General features: G+C 44.5%; 3 protein-coding genes across 3 annotated transcripts; all 3 read right to left on the bottom strand.

The window, feature by feature from the left end:
* Window positions 1–1,806: 1,806 nt before the first annotated feature.
* On the bottom strand, window positions 1,807–5,102 carry LOC100127528 (ZCN19 protein). Its single transcript, NM_001112785.1, is given in 4 exon segments — window positions 1,807–2,220; window positions 2,693–2,733; window positions 2,820–2,881; window positions 4,876–5,102. Coding segments are annotated over 4 exon segments (528 nt in total). The 5' UTR covers window positions 5,071–5,102; the 3' UTR covers window positions 1,807–1,990.
* A 13,291-nt stretch (window positions 5,103–18,393) lies between these two features.
* Window positions 18,394–20,045, bottom strand: LOC109943101 (uncharacterized). Its single transcript, XM_020545923.1, has 2 exons — window positions 19,907–20,045; window positions 18,394–18,852 (listed from the first exon to the last, which is right to left on the bottom strand). The coding sequence occupies exon 2, from the start codon at window positions 18,817–18,819 to the stop codon at window positions 18,442–18,444; it is 378 nt and encodes a 125-aa protein (XP_020401512.1). The 5' UTR covers window positions 18,820–18,852; window positions 19,907–20,045; the 3' UTR covers window positions 18,394–18,441.
* Window positions 20,046–20,693: 648 nt separating this feature from the next.
* On the bottom strand, window positions 20,694–22,781 carry LOC100281756 (protein kinase KIPK). The gene is made up of 2 exons (NM_001154676.2): window positions 22,106–22,781; window positions 20,694–21,983 (listed from the first exon to the last, which is right to left on the bottom strand). The coding sequence occupies exons 1-2, from the start codon at window positions 22,525–22,527 to the stop codon at window positions 21,002–21,004; spliced, it is 1,404 nt and encodes a 467-aa protein (NP_001148148.2). The 5' UTR covers window positions 22,528–22,781; the 3' UTR covers window positions 20,694–21,001.
* Window positions 22,782–22,828: the final 47 nt, after the last annotated feature.

Below are 22,828 nucleotides of genomic sequence, written 5' to 3'. Positions count from 1 at the left end.
CTTATTCTACTTAAGCTGTCTTCATTCATCTTGAACTGGCTTGCAAGCTAGCCTATTTTGCTCCAGATTCCAAAGAAGATAGCTAATATAGACACCACACATGAATAATAGAGCATATGCTAGGTAAAATCAATTGACCAAGGAGTGTAAATAGCACATAATAGGAAAATTAATCAAGTAGACTTGTATTTAGATTCTTGGTCTAATGGATTCTATTGGACCAGTTTTAGCTCAGCTCGCGAGCATTAGCAAGCTAGCCCAGCTTGGCTTTGCTCCATAATGAGCCAAAGGACGCCAGCTCATGAGCCAAGATCGAGTCGAGCCTTTACCTCGAGCTCGTAGAAAGGCCGAGCTAAGCCGGCTCGCTCATCCACCGAGCCACACCAAGCCATGACGAGTGGAGTCGAGTCTTGCTCGTTTTCAGCTTTAGGCGTGTCTGATATGTGCAACAGACGTCTCACAATGACAACCACTAGTTTGTAATTGTTGGAGAAGTGTCCATTGTGAAAGAACTAGACCTGTCTATTGTGGGCACTAGGGGTGCACACACATGTCCGATGCCCCACACCTAGCCACTTTTTGGTAATGGCTAGTTCAACCTTTTCCTCTATAAATTGACGAGTGATCAGTTGTTGGCCAGAAGAGAGCACCTTGAGGATAATTTAGCTGAACCTTTTTTAGAAGAGAGCACCTTGAGGATAATATGAGACACATCTAGCATATAATTTATTTAAATTATAGACTTTTTTGTGTTCAAGTGAATGAATAAGAGAAAAACAAAAGTTATAAATACTCTAAATAATACCAATGATGGAAAAGTTGTTTGTGTATTTTATATCTTAAAATTAGGCAATACATCACTTTAATATGTAGTTGTGAAAACTACAAAATATTTATCTTTTCGACTAGAGTTTACTATTTTCCATCGTTTTCGAATAACCGGCAATTCCCAACCCGTGTTTCGACCGTTGATTTTTTCGTTTTCGTTTTCGTCCCAGTCAAAAAATATGGTAACGAAAACAATTTAGTTGTTTTTCGCTACTGAAGTTCGTCTCGGCCACATTGTAGCCTTGGGTGGTTGCTTTCGTCTTTCAGGTCCCGGTTTGCGTGTGGAGGTGTGGGCTTGCATCATAAAGTCGAAGCTGCTACGTCAGGGGATGTGGCTCGGCAACGATGACGTGGGGCGAACCCCCCTTCTTCGTGGGTTGGTCTGCTTCGAAGATGAGGCATTTGGCGGAGGCGGGGCGGTGGATCAAGGTTTTGGAAGTCTCGCTGGTGAAGAATCGAAGTTGTCTCGATTTGGGTGTCTCGTGGCTTGGCAACGACGGCGCGCCGCATTCTTCCTTCTCCTGTGCCGGTGTTTGTAATCATCGTCGTGTTTCCTTTGGCCTTGTGCTGCCCGTCTTGGGAGTCGGAGCTCTTCACTTATGTTGAGATCGGTAACGATGACTCAGGATGGGCACTGTGTGTATGGGGTTGCTGTTGTCTAGATTTTTTGTGCGCCTTGTATTGGTTTTGGGCCCGGTTTCCCTTAAAGCTGGGTCAATCCTTTTCTTCTTAATTGAGAGGCAGAGCTCCTGCCATTACGTAAAAAAAAAGACCCAATTGAAGAAGGCCTGAGTGGGCTGTATTCCATATATATCAAGTTACATGGGCTGGACTCTAGGCCTATTATATTTAGACAAGAAGATACAGTCTAAAAGTTTGATAAAGGGTATATGCTTTTGAGCACGACCAGAACAACCATAATCTTAATATCAACCAACACCAGGTTTCCCTCACTTGAGACGTAGACTGTTCTCCAAGATGATGAAACTATAAGCTAATTTCATTGCACTTGCAGATGTGGCAAAGTAATTTAATTTTCAAATGAAGCTACATTTTAAGACCCAGCATTATCATCGCTTTGCGAAGTGTCTGGCCTTGCAATTTTCTTTTCTTTCAAATTTAAGTAATATTCCTTCTTGCGGTGCAGTCAATGAGATGGTGTTTATCTAATATATCGTCTGCCTCCACACCCATTCTCCCTTTGACAATTGAAGAACACTGCAGCCACAGGAGGTCCAAGATTATAGAACGCAGAAAAGTCTCTCGTGTTGAAATTTTGTCTCCATCCTGGTGCATAAACGGTTTGCTGGACAGACTGGCGGAAGAGAACAAAGACAAAGCGATGTATTCCAGCAGTTGGCTTTGGGTTTTCATAGCTGACGATTTCGTTTCCTGTAATAAAATTTGTTCAACTATGTCACAGTGAGTATGAACACTATTCTCATCTGCGGAAATACTATGAGATGAACAGTAGTTGTGGTAAATTTTAGGGTTTAGAATATGGAAACTACAGTCGTTGAGCTAAAAATAAAAGTTCAGCTGAACTAGTTAATTCCACTTTTGGAATCATTGAATTACACAACTTTTAGCAACATAATTCAAATAGTTGTCTGATACTGATAGGTGCTGTAGACATGACAGGCAGCAGCTTACTGTCCAGGTATGCACAATCTGTGGTAACCTTTATAGTATCATTTTTCCTAGAAAATGCAGATGATGTACTTGCCAATATTTTGTTGTGTAGTAAGGAGGTATAGTATATATACATGTCATGTTGGCGAACACCGTATATGCATTTATATCTAATAGAACCATTGAAGTTATGTGCTATTTAAATTGAGAAGGACAGAATGGAAGAACCCACCATAGCTAGCATTTGCTGATTCCGGGATGTCTGTCACCAACCTGTGACATGTGCTTATTTTAGATTTGTCATATCAAAGTAGTAGAATTACTAGTTTCTAATAATCATGAAATGTTCCAGGTCTTACCAATGAAGGTATTCTCTTTTTGTTGGGTTACTTGGACTTGGGGAGTCTGGATCCACCATCACCTAGTAGCAAGTTAGCTTGTTATCTTGAGGAAATATTTACCACAACTAAATATAGTAGTTCCCTTATCCGGTAGCAGGTGCTTAGCATTTGTTCTCTGAAATTGTTACCACGCATGTCTTTATTCCGAGGATTACAAAGGTACTATTTGCTTAACTAGCACAATCTATATATTCTTTTTCATGGTACATATTAACTCTGATGAATGAAATAAAGTTCCTCTGCTACATACTTGTTTTAATGGTACTATTATGACAGTCTTGTCAATCATCATAATGCAACTAAAATGCAAAAAACTCATATCATGTGATGTATTTCTGCATATACTACAGTTAATCCAAAATTCCTGTACTTATCGAGGATATAACTTTGATTCTAGTCAGCACCATGTAGAAGATGAAGGTACAGGTGCCGATGCAATCAAACATACGGATGACAAGCCAATTTGTAGTGAGGGGCTGTGCTTTGGTGGGGGTGCTAGGGCTTAGGAGGGTCACCAACCTAGGGCCTAGGGCCATGCAGTGCCACTGACCTAGGATTGTGCTTGCCCTTGTGGCGTCGGACCCGCACTCGCCCGTGGCCGGCAAGGGCGGACCCAAAGGGGGGCAAAGTAGTCCATGCCCCCCTCATTTTTTATTAATCCTTTATATCTAATATTTATTTATTGTTAAGTATGAGAAAAGTTCTGGGTGGCCTAAACAGCTTTATCCTGGGCCTCCTCGTCAGATTGGTTCAACTCTGAAATCCTTCTAACTTTTGTCCTCCTCCTCGGCCTAGTCCTTGTATCTATCCGCCTGGCCCCATTCTTCCTGACACCGCTCGAGCTAGTCCATCCAGATGTCTCGTTCTCGACGTTGCTCGTCGCCCCCCTCTTCCTGACATGTGACACCGCCTGACCCTGACCCCTTTTCGGTGCTCCCGTCCTGCTCGTCGTCGTCGCGATGTCGGCCCGTCCGATAGACCAATCTCGCTCATCGCGACGATGCGACCCGATTTTTTACCAGAGATGTCACCTGACCCTGCCCCTTTCCCAACACCTCATCTTCAAGGTGATCGATATTTGACAAGGTAGGCACATCTTCGATTCAGTCAGCAAGAACTTAATGATATGTTTGTTTTTTTTTCATATAGTTTTTCTTATTTCACGATATGAAATTTGAATTTTATGCAACACTAGTTTAGTTTTTTACGGTCTTGTTTGACATCCTATGAGTTCTCGTCCTGCGTCCGCCACTAGCGACGGTCGAGGTGGTGGAGCATCTATGTGGAAACGAGGCAAGTGGATAATTTCGTAGACTTTGCCAACTTTATAGCTAGTGAAAACAGAGGGGGGTGGGGGGGCTATTGTGAATTTTGTGCTAGTTATCTTTATAACCAGCGAACTCCACAGCCAGTGAAAAGCAGGGGATGATGCTGTAATTTATTTTAGTAAGGGCCTGTTTGTTTCGGCTTATAGATTATATAATCTGGATTATAATCTAAATTATATAATTTAGATTATAATCTAAATATATTATAATCTATATGTAGTTGTTTGGTAGTTTAGATTATTTAAATGTAGATTATTCACAAAGACAACAATACCCTTATTTGTTTATTTGAGGTGAGAAAAGAAGGATGACATATATTGTAATTTCTATTTACATAACCATAGGTAGTGGGTATTTTGCCAAAATAATCTCAAATAAGCTACTCTTGAGGAGATTATGAGATTATCATAATCTGGGGTTTAGATTATATAATCTGAACCCATAATCTAGGTGTTTGTTTACCTACTAGATTATTTGCGCTGGATTATGTAATCTAGAGAGATTATAATCTGAAACAAATGGGCCTAAGTACCAAAAGCTGCTTTTAGTTGTGGCTTTAAGTGGAAGCCAACGCCTTTAGTTGACTTTTAATTTTTTTTTAAAACCAAAGCAGGTTGAAAAGCCAAACCAAAAAAGAAGAAGAAAGAATACTACTCAATGTAGTAATGAGCTAGCTATGGACTTACCAGAGTGTAAAGGTTGCTCATGTCGCGCCCACCAATTATTTCAACCCTCGGTTCATTTGCTACCTGCGATGGCTTGAGCTCAGACCCATTGGTCAGTTCCTTGTTGTTGTACAGAACCTTAAGCGAGGCTGCTTTAGTAAACGGGTCCAAAATGTCACCCACCACGTGTCCTACCACTAGTGGATCCCTTGACATGGTTAGGTTAGTCAAGAATGCTAAGTTTGAGGGTCGTGAGCCAAAAAAAAAAGGTTGCCTTGAGGAGTCTTCCTACAGGCCTAGTAAGCTCTAGAGAGAGAGAGAGAGAGAGAGAGAGAGAGAGAGAGAGAGAGAGAGAGAGAGAGAGAGCAAAGAAGCTAGCTGATTTGGCGTCAACTGTGAACTTGTTGAGTGCACTGATTGGTGCAGCAGGTACGTGTCCTATTTATACTTGCAACCTCAAGTGCTGAAAGGCATTCAGGGAGGCGTGTGCTCCAGATGCCCTTGGGAATCTCAGACTTTAAGATGCACGTATTTGTGCTGGTCGTCAACACTGCTGGACTGGACTGGACATACGTAGGCCTGTCCGGGCCAGCCCACTATCTGGGCCTTAACGGAAAGAAGAAGAAAAAAACAGGAGTGATGTCCATGGCAATTCCATACACACACACATGACACATCATCATCGATGAATAAAATCTGATGACTGTGATTCCCTATATCTGTAACTGTAACCCCTCCTGGACATGATATGCTCCCCTCCTGAAAAGTGGGCTGCCTTTTTGACTTGTCTATCAGATTGACACCTCATCTCCTTTCCTTTCCTTTCCTTGCAGCAGGAACATTCCCTCGTCACTCTTCCATCAATAAAAGTTCTACTAGGTGAGTGGAGAAAGTTGAGCCTGAATTCGCTAGCTAGTACTTGGTTGGTAACCATTCTTCTGCATGCCCGGGAAGAGGCTACTGACCATCTGTTTAACCTCCTCGCAGCAGGTTTTCACTTCCAACTTTAGGACTGATTTAGGGTGTGTTTGGTTACAATGACAGAATGAGACGGGGTGAGACGATTATTTAATTAAGGTTGTTTGGTTTAGAGTCAATGGTTGGGATAAAACTATCCCAGTGTTGTCTCTAATTATCCATCAAAATTGCAGGGACAAGAGAGGACACCAAAGGACATCTCTGTCCTGGTTGTTCCGCAGCCAAACGCAGACCAGAGATCACAATGGGATCCATGGGGAAGAAATTCCTTTATGGCTAGTTTGAGAACTACATTTTCCCAAGGGAAAATAAACTAATTTCCTTTGAAAAATAAAAATTCCATGAGAAAACGGGTTCCTAAGCTAGCCCTTACTATTTAAAATTGAATAACAAGAGGATTCATCACATGGATCCCTAATCACCAAATCAGCGCCCTCAGGAACTCCTGATCATAGTTCTACTCTAGTGTTACTGTAACGAAGATTGCCTTTCTCATTGGTGGTGGAAGGCAAGACATGGAAGAAGTTCCTCAAGCGAAACATTATTTCGTGGGAATATTTTTTCTTGACTTCAACGATTAAAAAAAAACAGAGAGAGAGAGAGAGGCGGTGGGAGATTTTCTTGACACTTGTTCATATTGTCCTGTCCCAGCATAACGATTTCTTTCTTCGCTTTTACTAGGATAGATGCTTGGGAAGCAGATTAGTGGTACAGCTGTGTGGCTTATTTCGGCGCCTGCCGACATCTAGAACTCAGAATCGAGTCTTGTTCATCCTCCCAGGATTATAATATATAGCGCCGCTGCTTAGATAACGATGATGGTGTATAATTGTGTTTTTTTGTCCTTATACTATTTTGGTATGTCTATTGATATCATATCCGTGTAAATCTTCCTATCTAACACATATCGCTCCAGAGCTGTTCCTGCCTCTCTTTTTTTTCCTTTGCCACGAGAAATCTGGCTTACGGGGAAAAGCTGTTCCTAGGCCTGTTTGGTTGGCTTCTTCCCGTAGCCTGGCTGCATGAGCCAGGCGAGTGGAAACCTGACTTTAGAGATGCGATCAATTTGCTCGTACCTATAGAGCCTGGTCCAGGGTGTTTTAAATATCGTGCGACTCTGACTCCACATCTGCACGCAGGTAAACATACACCTCGTAGTTGTAGAGTCTGGTTGACAATAACCAAACACCAGCTCATTGCATCCCACCATCAAATATAGGCAACCAAACAAATGGATGTGATTTTAAGATGGAAGCAGTCTCTGCTTCTGCCTTTCGGAGAAAGAGAGATCCAGGGGCAAGGCACGGAGCCCGGTGGCTCATGTGGAGGAGGAAGTGGATCGTCAGATTCGGGCGAATCGACGGGGGGCAACTCTGTCGCTGGCATGATAATCTTGACCGCCGCAGAACAAGCGAAGCAAAGCGACCATGCCCGTTCACGTGGGAGCATCCCATTCGTCGCGTGACGGATGGGACTTGCAGCAGCAGGGGTCGCCGTCGCCGGAGCAGGAGCCGGAGAGGGAGGGCGGCTCTTTCGGAAGGGGTACGCCTCGCTCTCGGGTCTCGGTATACCCCCCACCAAATCCAAATCCCGCAAGACGACGGTGCGTGCCATGGAATGGAATGGTTCTCCCGGCCGGAGTGGTGGAGGAATCGTCCACCCAGATAATAATCAAGGCCATGTTGTTGTCATGAGAAAGGGTGGAAGAAGCTCAGGCAGGGCCGATAAGCCCGGTGCGGTGCCTCTTTTTTTTTTTCCTTCTCATTCCGCAAACAGGATTGGCTGGGTCGGCAGAGCTACAGTATTTTGGTGCCACCACCTGACCAGCACCGTCCGTCTCAGTTAGAACTTAGAACATTTTTTTTGCACGAGTTTTAGCAGCGAGGCAACAGTCACGCGTTCTTGTTGAAACATGATGCCGAAGCCCGAAGCATTCCCACTGAAGACGAACCTCCAAAAGAATTCCACTTGAGACAATCACAAACCTCCATCACTCCATGTCTCCATGTACGTGTTCAGGTATATATAGGACTACAGGAGATAGCATGCTGCAGTAGATGCGCTGAGCAGAAGTGCCCCGGCAACGTCTCCGTCCGTGACTCGTCACTGAAACAATAACAAGCAGTGTGGTACTCAGCATTGGGGTTGGGGCCAATAAAGATTAGTCGTCATTCGAAATTTCAACATCATTAAAGAAAGAGGGAAACTGAAGGGTCATATAACTCATAAATTACTTTGGTCGTCACTCACTGACAATGTAAGATGACGTGCAGCACTGAAGGAGAGAATTTGAGTATCCATATTGTATAAGAGGGCAAATACGATGATAATCAGCTAACAGCATAATCGATTGGCTACCATTATGAACTAGAGCTATGCTTACATGGGTGCAGCACTGCAGCTTGAGGGCATATAACTTTTTTTAAGGTCTTTGCTGTATCCTTCAACGCCCAGAAATGAATGACTCCTAGAGGGATGTTTGGAACAACGGATCGTTCAAGTAAGTTTAGTTCGAATTTGAACCAAAACATTGGGATCTGGACCCAAATCACCCTAATCAAAACAAGCTCATAGGAGAGACAAAGCTCTCATTTGGAGTAACCATATAAGACAACAAAGCCCTACCCTCCATCAAAAGATTTGTTGCTCTGCCGGTTCGCACCCTGGTCCAATACCCAATATTAGTGATCATCCAGGGAAAGTATGATACATCAGTGTGAAAACTAAAAGGAAGGAGTAGGGTATGATACCTTAGTGCAGTTACAGGTGTGTCGACAAGGTAATCAATGCCAAATTGCAGAACGTGCTTAAAACTACACTTTTACTATTTAGGTCAGAGATACGGAGATACAACATGGAAAAGATGAGATGAGCACTACTGCACTATAACTAATACAGTTGTGCCCAGATATGTTGCATCACCGGGGCTTGCCGCTACCACACACATATGGGAAGCTATTTAAGCAGGCCATGTCTACAAATAAATCAAGTATAGTTTGCTACTGTGAGGCACCATCATGAGCGAAGAACTTGTCCAATAGTGTGGTAAGGACTGGTGACACAAGTCTCAAACCCAGCTGCGACACCTGGTGCATAATCGAATGGTTGTCACGTCTGTATATTTTTTTTTGGAAAATATTCCGGATATATCACAAGTAGAGAAGAATTGCGTGATTTCGGAAAACCTGGATCTGCAGCTAGCTTATCAGTCACCAGGCAAACACACTTCAACAAAATTTTACCTTATTTTGCATAAAGCGGGCGGTGAAAATGGGACCACGACTGTGAAAACATGGAAACCGGTGCTTTATATAGTAAAGATTTGAGCATAAAAGTGTTAGCTGCTACCAATAATCTGTGCACGAACACGTGCCTTCTTTGAACAAACGGAAGCGTGTTCTATCTCTAACAACAATTTCTCTCCCATATACTTTGGATATTAGTTTAGTTACATGATCTCATGGCAAAACTCTTAGGTTCTTGAATATACCGAATAGGCATATTGTCACTCACACTAATCAAAGCAAGTGCAATTGCCAACTTCTCACTATGCCGGCTAAGAGCACCCTCCTTCTCTTCTTCTCCAATGCCAAGCAAAACTTCCTTCTTGTCCGGGATGTGACCCTCCAATCTAATTTCTAGTATCAATCTCATACCATTTTGACAAAATATCTTTCATGCGAGGACGAGAGAGATCTCCAACAATGAATTGATGAATAACTCCTTTAACCTGCACAGTGCTACAACCAGGTGTCCCGTCGACTCCCTTTTCATGCATTAGGTGCCTAATTTCCATAGCAGAAGCATGCCTACCTGATGGCAGCATAAATATTAGCTAGAAGTACATAAAGCACCACTTTTGCCAGATTCCAACAAGATCCAATGCCTGACAACATACTCAGCGAACTCCACATTTCTTGTGAAATGTACAACCAGCCATCAGAGCTCCCTAGATCAAGGCATCAGGTTTCATGGGCATTTTCTAAATCATCTCTTTGGCCTCATGCATAAAGAAAGCCATTTCGTGGCAGGAGGTCCAGTCCAGCATGCATCCGTAGTGCTCGACCTTTGGTTTAATGTCATACTTTCTCATAATGGAACCGAAAAGCTCTCAGCACTTGTCAACCAACCCTGCATGTGTGCACGCACACACACAACACGCCAATGAAGGCCATGTCAACCGGTCTGATACCTGAGCTCTCCATCTGAGTGAAGAGCAGTATTGCCTCTGAACCTCGTCCATGCATAGTCATGCCTTTTCTCATAGTAGTCCAAGCCAGCACTTTCTTGTCCTCCATTCTTTCAAAAACCCTCCATTATTGTGAGCTGCACCTCACCACACTTGGAATACATATCAACCAAAGCAGTGCCAAAAAAAACGGTGATCTTATGCCATGAGCATTCAGGTAACCATGCAACCACTTCCCCCTGCTCCAGTGCCCCGTGCTGTGCACAAGCTGCAACCACCCCCACGAGCACTGTGCACTGCATCATCTGGGCGGACATCCTCAAAAATTGAATGATAGTTGTTTCTAACTACTTTACTCTCTTATACTACTCTCTCCATATTTTTTATTTGACGTTTTGTAGTTGTATTGTCTATCGTCAAAAATTTAAAAAAAATGGAGGTATATACAAGTATAGACAAAAAAAAAAACGCGTGCGTACCCGTACCTCGCGCGCGCGGACCTTCGAGAAGTGGTTGCATCAGTCGCTCCCGTACTTTGACCTTCTAGATATCGCGTCACTGCATGCATAAAAAGTAGCACTGCACAGCCCAATTCGTAGGGTTTGACCTCCGTCCGTGGCATCGCATGCATGGTCGCCAAGGAAACGAACGGCGGCAACAGCGGCTAGCGTCACTAGTCAAGAAATTAAAAGGAGGCCGATCGACAGTAAAGTCACCGTTCAGTCAGTCACCACGTACAGTGCTTAGGACCGGCCATTCGGTCTATTAGGAGTATTTGGTTCGGTGTATTCGGGTTTTTGAAATTTTGAGTTCTAAAAAATAGAACCGAAATTTTTAAAATAATCTTAGGAACCAAACTTGAATAGACTCACAATTTTGATCCAGTCCAAATAGTAGAGAGACTATTATATTTTGTTAAAATGTATACAATGAATAATATTGGAAGTACTTTTATTACAACAAGGGATTATAAAAAAAAATAGCATACAAAGATATATACAATATCATTAAGATGATATCATAATTTTTATCTAATAAATTCATAAATGATATAATAATACCATCACATATTAAAAGCTTTATTATATTTCGGGTTTGAAAGGTTAGAACCGAACCGAAAACCCGAATAGATCGACAATTCGGTCTATTTGGGTTCGGTCCGGGTTCGGGTTTTGGTTTTAAAATATCCACCCCTAACTGTATGTTGTTGTGTTATTAGTTAGGGATGTTTGCATGCACTAGAACTAATAGTTAGATGCTAAACTATGAGCTATCTTTAGCAAATTAGCTAATAGTTAGGTAATTATTTTTTAGCTAGCTAATTTTACTAGCAATTTTTTAGCCAACTAACTGATAGCTATAGGGGTGTTTGAATGCACTAGAGCTAATAGTTCAGCTATTAGCTATTTTTGATAAATTAGTTAATAGTTTGGTAGCTATTTGTTAGCTAGCTAATTTCACTAACAATTTTTAGCCAAATAACTATTAATTCTAGTACATTCAAACACCATACAATACATTTAAACACCCCTTAGAGCATCTCCAACAACGTGACCTATAAAAATGCCCTATAATTTGAAAATGAGTATATTTTATAGAATTTAGGGCACCAACAAAACACCCCGCTCCAACAGTAAAGCCCCAAATCTAGATTATAGGGCAGCCCACTACGGTGTAGTATATTTGAGTCACTTGAGAGGATGCCCTATAGTTTTTTGACAAAATTTTATGAAATGGAGCACTGTTGGAGTAGTTTTTCCTGTGTAGAGCCCTATATTTCAATTTGAGGCACTAGTTTGAGGCATTGTTGGAGATGCTCTTATACTACGACCAGCGCACGTGACTATTCTTTAACTGTCAGCTGTGACGATTAGATTAATAACGTTTTAAGAAAGCGTGGGGAGGGAATATTAGCACTAGAATACTAGATAGTCCACACGGCACAAGAAATTAAATGAAAGGGCACATGATTCACATGGCAAGTATAGCAGCAAGTCGTCGCGTTTCTCGTGCGCGTCTTCGTTCGTTCGGTTCGTGAGAACGGATACACAGGGTCGTCGGAACGTGGTCAAAACACCCACCAACAGTTGGGTGGGCAGCTCTATTTATTATGCAATATATTTTTTGTAGTTACGCATTATAGATTTGGTTAACTTAAATTAGTTTGACTGGAACAACTTCAGTAGTTGTATCGTTTTTGAACGGAGGTAGATAGTAACGCAAGAATCTAAAAGCTAACAAACATATTTTATTATATACTACTACTAAAAAAAAACGGTCCACTCCGACTTTTGTCGGACGCGTACGTGCACGGGAGTGGCATCTCCGTCGCCTTGGACGGTAGCAGGGTGCGGTATCGGCAATACAGGCGCGCGGCATCGGGGTCTTCGAGGTGATGTCAGGGTCTGCATGGACGCACGCAGGCACTGGTAACCGACGAGCCTTCTCTGACTAGGCCTGCAAATGGGTGGGTGTAAATGAGTATTTTAGGCCTGCAAATGGGTGGATGTAAATGAGTATTTTAGGTGGTTTTAAAAAATAGTTTTGTTTTGGTGGGTTGTGATAGGTTTTAATTATTAACAGGTTGGGTTGGATGGGTTTATTTTATATTGCGGGTTAAAATGGTGGATACCCGTAGGTATAGATGGATTTGTATAGGTATGAGTTTACATGAGTATTCACCAATCAGACTACCATCTTAATCAGTATCATTTTATTTCAGATTTAGAGAAGTCTTTGATTTCTTTAGTCATACACAGCACACTATACTATATTATTTTATCAGTACCATTTTATTTAAAAATGTGACCAACTATAAAGTTGCATAACTTTTTGATATCTACAAATTCTATTTTAATAGTTTCTACATCCGAGACCGTTTACAAAATTTGAATTTTAAATTTGAAAACTTCACACGAATTTTTCAATGATAAGATGATTTCAAATAAAAAAGTTGACAATTACAAAGTTTCATAACATTTCAAGACCTACAACTTTTATTTTGATGGTTTTTCCATCTGAGATAGTTTAAAAATTTTAAAATTCAAAATTCAAACATAGTTTTGTATGGCAAGATGATTTTAAACCAAAACATTGTCAACTACAAAGTTTCATAACTCTTCAATACCTACAACTTTCATGTTGGTGGTTTTTTCTTTCGAGGTTGTTTTCAAAATTCAAATTTTAATTTTTTTAAATTCAGACATAGTTTTCGTTGACAATATGACTTCAAATGAAAAAGTTGTCAACTATAAACTTCTATAACTTTTCAAGATCTACAAAGTTTATTTTGGTTGTTTGATCATTTGTTCATCTCACATGATAGTTCTAACAATATGCACAAATTCTATACATATCTCTCGTAGTTCCATAAACTATGAGAGAAATATAGGTTTTATGAACAAATTTATTTTTAGTTTATCATATGAAGAAATGTTCAAAATATAAAATATACATCATGATGAGTTATACAAATTTGTAGTTGAAAACTTTTTCATTTGAATTAATTTACTGCTTTAAAATGTGATTTTTAAAATGTGTATGCAGTTGGCTTGATGTGAGACAATAAGCTAAACCCACGGGTTTTCCATGGGTTTCCACCCAATTACGGGTTGGTTTGGGATCAATAATGTTATTGGATGGGTTAGGTTTAACTTCCCTCTAGTATTTTTGGTTGGGTGTGGGATGAATATCAAAGTAATTAGATTTAGGTATAGGTGGGAGTGGATTAAATTTTTTGCCATTAGCAGGCCTATCTCTGACGTCGGAGGAGGAGGCGACGAGACCTGTAGAATGATGAGAGCAACAAGTCCTGGCGTGCACGCACGCCTTGGCATGGCTATGGCATGGCATGGCATGGCAGGCAGGTGGCGTGGCGGTCTACAATTTCGTCCTTGACACCGCCGCGGCGCCGCTCAAGGATCTGAATCACAGCACCTAGGCAGACGCGCGGCTTGGGAGCTGCGACTACGGCCATCTTGCATTGCCTCGGCCCTCGGCGAGCTGTTGCGGATCAACAGAGCCAGCCAGCCAACTACTGCTCGAACCTGCTACTCCACCGAGAGCCCCGGACCCCGGAACGCGGCAGCATCAGTGCTTGCAGTAAATTCGAGTGCTTGTAGTAGACTACTGAGCTGGTGCTCTCCAGCATTCCTAGCAACTTGGCAGGTTTAGGGCCTGTTTGGTTCGTGGCTAACTGTGCCACACTTTGCCTAAGATTAGTCGTTCGAATTGAGGAACTAACCTTAGGCATAAAAGTTAGACAAAATGTGGCAAGTTAGGCAGGGAACCAAACATGCCCTTAGACTGACTTCAACGGTTCCCCCTAAATTTCTCCTCTTATATCCCACTCACGTGTCACGTCAGCGTTCTCTCTCCCCCTATTTCTCCACACTCTACAACGGTTTCCCCTATATCAATCCTCTATACCCCACCACAACAATATTATATATTTTCTTCATCAACTAACTCAACTACCATACAATATTAATATTATTTTTATTTCTTATATCTACTGTATACGGGGATAATTACCAATAAATATTAATTTAATTTTTATTTCTTATTTGCACAGTACAAGGGCATTCGTACCATGACATATTAATTTTATTTGTATTTGTTATTTGAACAGTACACCGGCTTCACGTGTTCCACAATTAATTACCAAACGCCATAATTAGTATTAATACGGTATTAGAAATACGTTTCCATTTTATGTTTTTTTTTAAAAAAGAATTAACATTCTTCTCGTACACGACACGATTGGCTTCCAGCACACGACTGTCTTCTCCGGCAAGCCACGACCCTCTGGCTTCCTTCACACACCGAAGCTATCTTTAAATAAGGTCCCCCTGCGGCCATGCTCCACCCACCTACACATTCGTGTCTTCTGTTTCATCCGACATTCCATCAAAAATACATACTACGTAGTCTAAGTTGAGTTCTTGATGGACTCATTGCGAAGCCTGGTGTTGTCTTCATCGTCCGATGAGTCCGACGATGAGATCGATAACTTTTTGCTTTTGCACCATGTTGAGCACCATGTAATCGGAGACACGAGCATGCGTCGTAGGCGCTCCTCATTGCCTCGCCGTATTATCCATAGGGATCACGCTGCTGGAGAAAATCTCATCAAGCACCACTACTTCGGACCTAATCCAGTGTATCCATCCCATGTATTTCGTCGACGGTACGTTTCCTAAGTTATATTTTGACTTTCATTTGGAGCTTCACATTCTTATTTTTTGCGTTGTTCTCGATTTTAGGTTTCGGATGCAACGTCCTTTGTTTCTACGTATCCTTCGTGCCGTTCAACGAGAAGACGATTACTTCACAGTAAGATGTGATGCAACTGGTTTAGCAGGTCTTGGTCCATTGCAAAAAGTATGTGCTGCTTTGCGAATCCTTGCGTACGGGTTACCAAGCGATGCCGTCGATGAGTACATACAGATTGGACAGACTACGGCTAGGGACTGCCTTATCCGTTTCTGTCGCGCAATCATATCTTCCTTTAGCGAACAATACCTCTGTATCCCTAACCACGACGACATTTCTCGCATACTTAGTGTTAACGCGGACAGGGGGTTTCCGGGTATGCTAGGCTCCATCGATTGTATGCATTGGGAATGGCGCAACTGTCCTACTGCATGGCGCGGACAGTTTTGTGGGCGCAATTTGAGGCCAACAATGATACTAGAGGCAGTCGCAGGATATGACCTGTGGATTTGGCATGCCTTCTTTGGAATGCCAGGTACTAACAATGATCTCAACGTCCTTCATCGATCACCAGTGTTTGATCCGTTACGTAATGGATCCATGCCACCTGTGCACTTCACTATTAATGGTACCACGTACAATTTCGGATACTACTTAGCCGATGGTATATATCCCAATTGGCCTACCTTTGTAAAAGCAATTCGGCACGCTTTTGAGGAAAAAAAGGTTCACTTCACAACAAAGCAGGAGAGTTGTCGAAAGGACATAGAGCGAGCATTTGGGGTTTTGCAGGCGAGGTGGGCAGTTCTACGTGGACCTGCTTATGGTTGGGATCGTAATCACCTCGCAGACATGATGACTGCTTGTATTATTATGCACAACATGATTGTCGAGGACGAAGGTGATGGTGCAGCAAATCTGGATTTCGTTGGCCCCACAGGTCCCCCCGAAGTTTGTAACAATATTCCTGAGGTCCGCAACGAGTGGCTAAACAATCATATTCGTTCTGAATTACCAAACGACCCCGACCAGGACATCACATCTCAGACCACATACTTGTCTTTGCAGCACAACCTGATATAACACCTTTGGGCACGTCGAGGGTCGATGGGTTGAAGGTCTTCATCCATGTTATGTGGTTCGATAATGTTCTATATTTCGATTATGAACTAAGTACAAGTAGTTGTAGCAATGGAAGTGATGTATGTTGGGCGTCAGTGCAGCAGTCATGGTAACTATCCTCTGTAATGCATTTGCTTCAAATAATTTGCATATGTTGCCAAACGTTTAGTCATGTATGACAACGTTATTATGAATATCAATTTTATTACAATAAACATTGTTCAAATTCCATGCTCATGTTCTCAATATAGTAAGGAAATGTTCAGACTACTCCAAATTGTATAAAGTGCAAACACACATGAATTTGGGTACGCCGATACAAAGGTGAGCAACACCTTATGAAATAAATAAGTACTCTTCAGATAGGATTGTTGATGAAAAAATCAATTAAACCTTTTCTCATCGCCATGTATACAGCTCTCAACTCTTCTGGTAAAGCATCCATATCCATGGCATAAAGTTTGTTGAGCTCTTCAACCTTTTGCTTCCTATCTTCCATCATCAATTTTTTCTCCTGCACTTCTATTTCCTTGGACTGAACCTCCAACTTCTTAAGTTCAACTTCCTTCATGAACTCAATGTTGTGTTGTTTGAGGTCTGATTTTTCTTCACTTTGCTTCAATCTTGCAATTTGAATGTCATGGAGTCTTGACAGGTAGTCAGCAGACTGGGATGAACTCGACATTGACTTCTTCCTGGATGCTTTAGTCGAGTCACGTCCTAATGGTCTCTTGCCTTTCGAACCTCCGTCATCAGATTCCACTTCATTCACAGAACCTGTTGGTGTTAGACTACGAACAGGCTCGGTCCCCGCATTGCCTCTCCATGGGCTGCCATGAACCATGGCATCCCATTTGGGTTCGTCTTTCAGTCGCGTCCAGCAGTGCATGAAATTAAATGGCTTTTTCTGTGATGTTGCATACAAAGTTGCTGCTTTTGAAGTCTACAGAAGATGTACAACCAGTTGTCAGTGCATGAATAATAATAAGTTCACATAAACCAGGACCACACATAAAGTATTACAAATTAATATAAGTGTACCTTGTCGTTATCTGTGAGGCCACTCTGGTTTTCCCTTAGGACTCTTGCGTAGAATCCAGCAAATTTGCCTGTTTCAGCTCTGATTTTGTCCCACCTACTGCTCAGGGCCCTATTCAGTCTCATTGGAAACTCACCTCTAAGTTCATTATACCTTTTTCTCAATTCTAGCCCATAACCTCTCCTTTCTCTGGCCTGTGCTAATTACTGGGTCACTACTAATCTCTAGCCATGTTTTGCAAAGCAACAGGTCTTCAGCTGGTTTGAAGTTCTGTTCCTTTGTCCTTCTAAATGTCGTAGGTGTGTCTGAAGGTTTGGTTGGGCTGTTTACTTCCTGGACACTATGTTCTGCTTCGGATTCAAAAGTTATTGGGTCAGTGTGGTTGGGAACATGGGTAGAACCCTGTGGACATGGAATGGGTGGTGCAAACTGGGGTTGACCGAATGATGGTTGTTGTGGAGGACCCCCAGGATTGATCATACCAACAAATGGGTTCCATGGACTACGAAAGGTATATGTAGATGGGTCATTAGCTCCCTGGGACCAGGTAGGATTGGTCATATGGTTTGTAGGAGTAGAAAATGTAGAAGGATGGGTTGGGTCGAAACCTTGGCCCTGCCACATCTGAGGATCCCACATGGGTGGGGGGGAAACACTGGTTACCTGAATTGGGGCTGGCACCAGTAGGTCGAATAGGTGTGTTTGAGTTGTTGTCAGCCATTCTGGAATGAAACATAGGAATACATTAATTTGGACAACATAAAACAGACTTGTACTGTAAAGTATGAACTGTAATGCATACGAAACCAATGACGCATTGCACATAAAGGTTCATACGAAACCAACATAATGATTAAGCATTCCTCATAAGACTCATAGAGAAGGAACACATAAGGATGAACCATTGCACATAAGGTTCATACAAAGGAAACATAAGGTAGGAGCATTCGTACATCGGTCACCCATGCATCACATACATAACACAGAAGTTCTTATTTCATTTCGATGCATTACTAGTACTAACAACGTAGTCTACGTACCACAATTACAGGTTCCAAATGCTATACCTAGTGGACCTGTCCGAGTCGTAGGAGTCATTGTCACTGGCCTCATACAGTTCTGGGGAGGAAGGTGGGGTGAAAGTTATTTGTCTAGGCACTGGCCTCACAGGCTCCGCAAGGCTAATTTGTTCCTCCATCCTCTCCTTCTCTGGGTCAGACCTTGCTTTGCTCTCAAGTGCATCCTGCTCCATCTGGTCTACCTCCTTTCGAATTGCAAGTAGAGCATTGAGAAGGTAATGCTCGTCACCCAAATGCCGAAAAGCCTCTTCTAGAAAGCTTCTAATATTGAAAGCACCAGTTTCCACTGATGATGCAAGATTGAGGACCAAGTGTTGCAGCAGTTTGGCATCCTGACTGCTCATCTTGATTCGTATACTCAACCAGTACCTAATTGGCTATACAAGGTGCATACATGAAAAAATTAGGGGCAGTCTTGTTCCTAATTGGTGAAATTAAAGTGTTCATGCCACTTACGAAACATCTGTGGGTTGCAATATAAAACAGTAATATTTGAATTTAATACACTAATGTGCTGATGCCAATTAACAAAAAACTGTTGGTTGTTTAGTATGCACTGGTTAAGTAATTGTACACAGGTATCGTGCCTTTGGTACGTCAGTTCGTTGCATGTAATAAGCTACAGCTGCACATAATACATGAAAGCACAGACAGAAAACATGGAGGCAGACTTATGCAATTCATAAACAACTATGTACTATAGCGAAAAAGGAGTTAGAACCTCAAATAGTTGAAGAGGACGTCAAATAATCAAATTATTTTAAGAAGCTGCATAATAAGTAAAGGTTGGGTTAGTTGCATGCAACGGTTCGTCATGTAAGGAAAGACTACTCAAAATTGAAGGGTGAGATGTCAAATTGTTAGACAGAGGAACTAACGCGAGTTTGAAGTAATCAATATGGAAGGAACAAGGGGTTCTGTTGGGGAATTGAACGACACTGGTACTAAGTTCTTATACTAGGAACATTAACATGGATATCTGTACCAGCAACATTGAACAAAAAACATTGAATCCACATGACTGCAAATCAATTCGCAAATGAGAAAATGGTGGGTACACAAACATGAGTAAACGAGGATGAGGAATATGGAAATGACACTGAAGTCCCAATGTTGTTTCCTTTGAACCATAGTAACGAAGCATCCATTTTTAACTTCATAAGCACGGATCAGTTAGCAATAGGTGATTGAGGATATGTTAAGATCTATGTGTACCACAATATCAAACTTGGTTCTTCTACTTAAACATTTGTCGCATCGGATATCAGACGTAACCGCAACCCTAACTACTCAAAGTAGGCGATGAACACATAAATCGTAGCACAGAAACAAGGTAAAGTACAAGTAAACCCTAAAGGTAACCCTAGGTACGGTTTGAAACGAACCCGGATGAATCCGAGGTGTAGACGAAGGCGATGCGACGAAGCGTACCTTGGACCTTGTACCTCGAAAGACGCAGATCGGGTCAGCGTAGATCTGTCGGCGATTGGATGACCTCCCTTCGACGTCGACCCCAACCCTAACGTTCCGGCGGACAGCGACGAACGGCGCCGCCGTCTTCGCACGGATCGGCCGGGTCGCCGGTCCGCGAAGGTTGACGGCGGAGTCGCGTCGACGAGGCCCACTGCTGCTCGCCGGGCGGACGAAGACAGACGATTCGCGGGCGACGGCGGAATGACGCGTACCTTCTCCGGCGGCGGTATGGTCGCCCGCGGATCGCCTCGGGCGTCTTCCTCGGAGTATTCCGAGCGCGCGCTCTTGTCTGGGAAGGAAGCGGCAGCGAGACACTTCTCCGCCGTAGCGTCGCCATCCATTTAGCGGGAGAGAGAAGAAATCGGGAGGGGAGAGGAGGAGGAGGAGGAACACGATGAACGGGATAGAGGGGTACTGTTGCCCCTACCCCTGCAACAGTAATAGGGGAGGGGGAGCGTGGGGGCATGCGTTGAAGACAGTCTTAGGTCTCTACCCTGCAGTTATTGATGAAGCCTCTGCCCTCTGCCCAATTGTCCACCCAATGGGCATTGCCTGGGTTTGAAATTCGGCTGCGTGGTCGCTTTTGAGCAGTTCCAGTACCACCACAACAAGAACTACAATCGTTTCAGATCATTGTATGCTTTAGGATTAAGCATCACTCTTCACAAATAAAATCCAAAACCTATAAGTACAGTATAAATACTCAGCTGCAAGCAATAGAGAAAAGTATTTACATTTGAACAGACAATTGCGCTCTCATTATTCATTATGTACCGAACAAAGTACGAACAAACCAAAACATAAAAGAGATAAAAAATTACAAACTCTAATGGCTATATACCCCATCGAACAGGAGAATCTCTTTATAATTTATGTATGTACTCCACCGGCCATCATTGCGCCGTACTCACTCCCTAATATCAGCTGCTAAATCACATCATCCTTGAGGAGAACAAATAATACTCCATACACAGCATATACATCTACTACCACTAGTAGCTATTGTTTTTAAAAACAAGAAAAGAAAAAACAAATCAAAAGAAAATAAATAGCTCAGAAGAACACGGAGAAATCGCCATCTTTAGATTGATCTCCCCTCCCGTCGCAATCGCCGTCGCCGCCGACACGGCCTCCGTCCGCCACAGGCCAAGCCTTCCCGCCCTCCGCGTCGTTGGACGCGAACACCTCGCGGACGACCTTCTCGACGTCAAGCGCCTCGTCGCCGTCGCCGTCCTCGCCCTCGTCCTGCGGCGGCGGCGTCGGGATGAACGGCGGGCGCGCCACCTGCAGGATGCGGTCCCAGTCGACGCCGCGGAAGAAAGGGTGGGCCCTGACGCCGCGCGCGCCGATGCGCTTCTCGGGGTCCTTCTCGAGGAGGCGGGCGATGAGGTCGCGCAGCGGCGTCTGCTCGCCGACGAGCTCCGGCTGCTTGGTGAGGACGCGGTAGAAGGTCTCCTTGCGGCTCTGCCCCCGGAACGGCGTGCGGCCGTAGAGCATCTCGTAGAGCACCACGCCCAGGCCCCACCAGTCCACCGTGAAGTCGTGGCCGCGCCCGGCGATGATCTCCGGCGCCACGTAGTCCTCCGTCCCCACGAACGAGTTCGACTTCGCGGGAGTCCGCCCGCCGGCGGATGCCGCGGAGGAGGCCGTGGTCGCCGTCGAGGACGACGACGACGAGGAGGAGGAGGCCGTGCGCGAGGTGGACAGCGGCGACCTCGAGTCCGTGGCCGGGGCGGCAGGCTTTGTGGCGATGGCGGTGCGGAATGGGAAGCACAGTGCGGCGCCCGCTGGCTTCCTTGCACTGCCGCGGCTCGGCGACGGCGCGGCGACCGGAAGCGCCGGCTTGGCATTGGGACTGGTCACCGGCGCGTCAGGCTCCTGCGGCGGCGCCGGGAGCCGCGTGGAGAGGTCGAAATCGACGAGCATGATGTGGCCGCTGTCCTGGATGAGGACGTTCTCCGGCTTGAGGTCCCGGTACACGATGCCGAGGCTGTGCAGGTACTCGAGCGCCAGCACCAGCTCCGCGGCGAAGAACCTGCGGTTGGAAAACCCAAAAAAAAAAACCGATCAGGGCAGAAATTAGCGGCCAAAATTGTCAGACAGCTCCTGGCTCGGTCTCGTTCGTTAGGCGGCCGTTGATGAACCGTTTGGACGTACCGTATGACGGAGTCGGAGAACATCTTCTCGGTCTGCCGCCGCCGCAGTGAGTTGAGGTCCCCGCCGCCGCAGCGGTCGATGGCGAAGCCGACGACGGCCTCGGTGGCGAGGATGCCGCGCAGGGAGGGGAGCAGCGGGTGGCGCAGCGACAGGAGCACGTCGCGCTCGAACCAGATCCGGCGGTGTCCGTCCCCGTCCCCGCTGCCCGCCTTCTTGTGCCGCGCGGCCTCCCGCGAGACCGCCTTGAGCGCCATGGCCGCGGCCGCGGCGCCGCCCTCGCCCTCGCCGTCCGGTTCTCCATGGGCGTGCACGACGTGGAACACGACGCCCTTGGCGCCGCGCCCGAGCACGGATATTGCCTTAAGGTCCTCCAGGCTCAGCTGCCGCGGCGGTGGCGGCGTCGGCGTCGCGACGGCCGTCATTGCGCCGAAGAGGTGGGGTGGTATCGGTTGGCCGGCGGATTGCAGTGAGAAACGAAGTGGGGTTTGGTGCGTAAGCGCCGGGTGGGGGTGATGGGGGAGCGCGTGCGGGGCTGGGGCGAGGATTTGGTCGCGATTCGATTCGAGGATTCGGTGGAGCAACTAGTTCGGACTTCGGAGCAGGGGATTTATGCGGGTTGCTCGGCGTCCGCGGTGCCTTGGGGACGAAGCGCCGAGCGGTGAGCGCGCACCGCGGCACGGTCTTGCGCGAAGCCGTGGGAGTTTTGAAACGTCCCGGGGCAGT

This window comes from Zea mays, chromosome 10 (genome assembly GCF_902167145.1).
Source record: "Zea mays cultivar B73 chromosome 10, Zm-B73-REFERENCE-NAM-5.0, whole genome shotgun sequence".
Classification (NCBI taxonomy): domain Eukaryota; kingdom Viridiplantae; phylum Streptophyta; class Magnoliopsida; order Poales; family Poaceae; genus Zea; species Zea mays.
The sequence above is the reverse complement of the archived record's forward strand: the minus strand, read 5'-3'. Positions and strand labels throughout refer to the sequence as shown.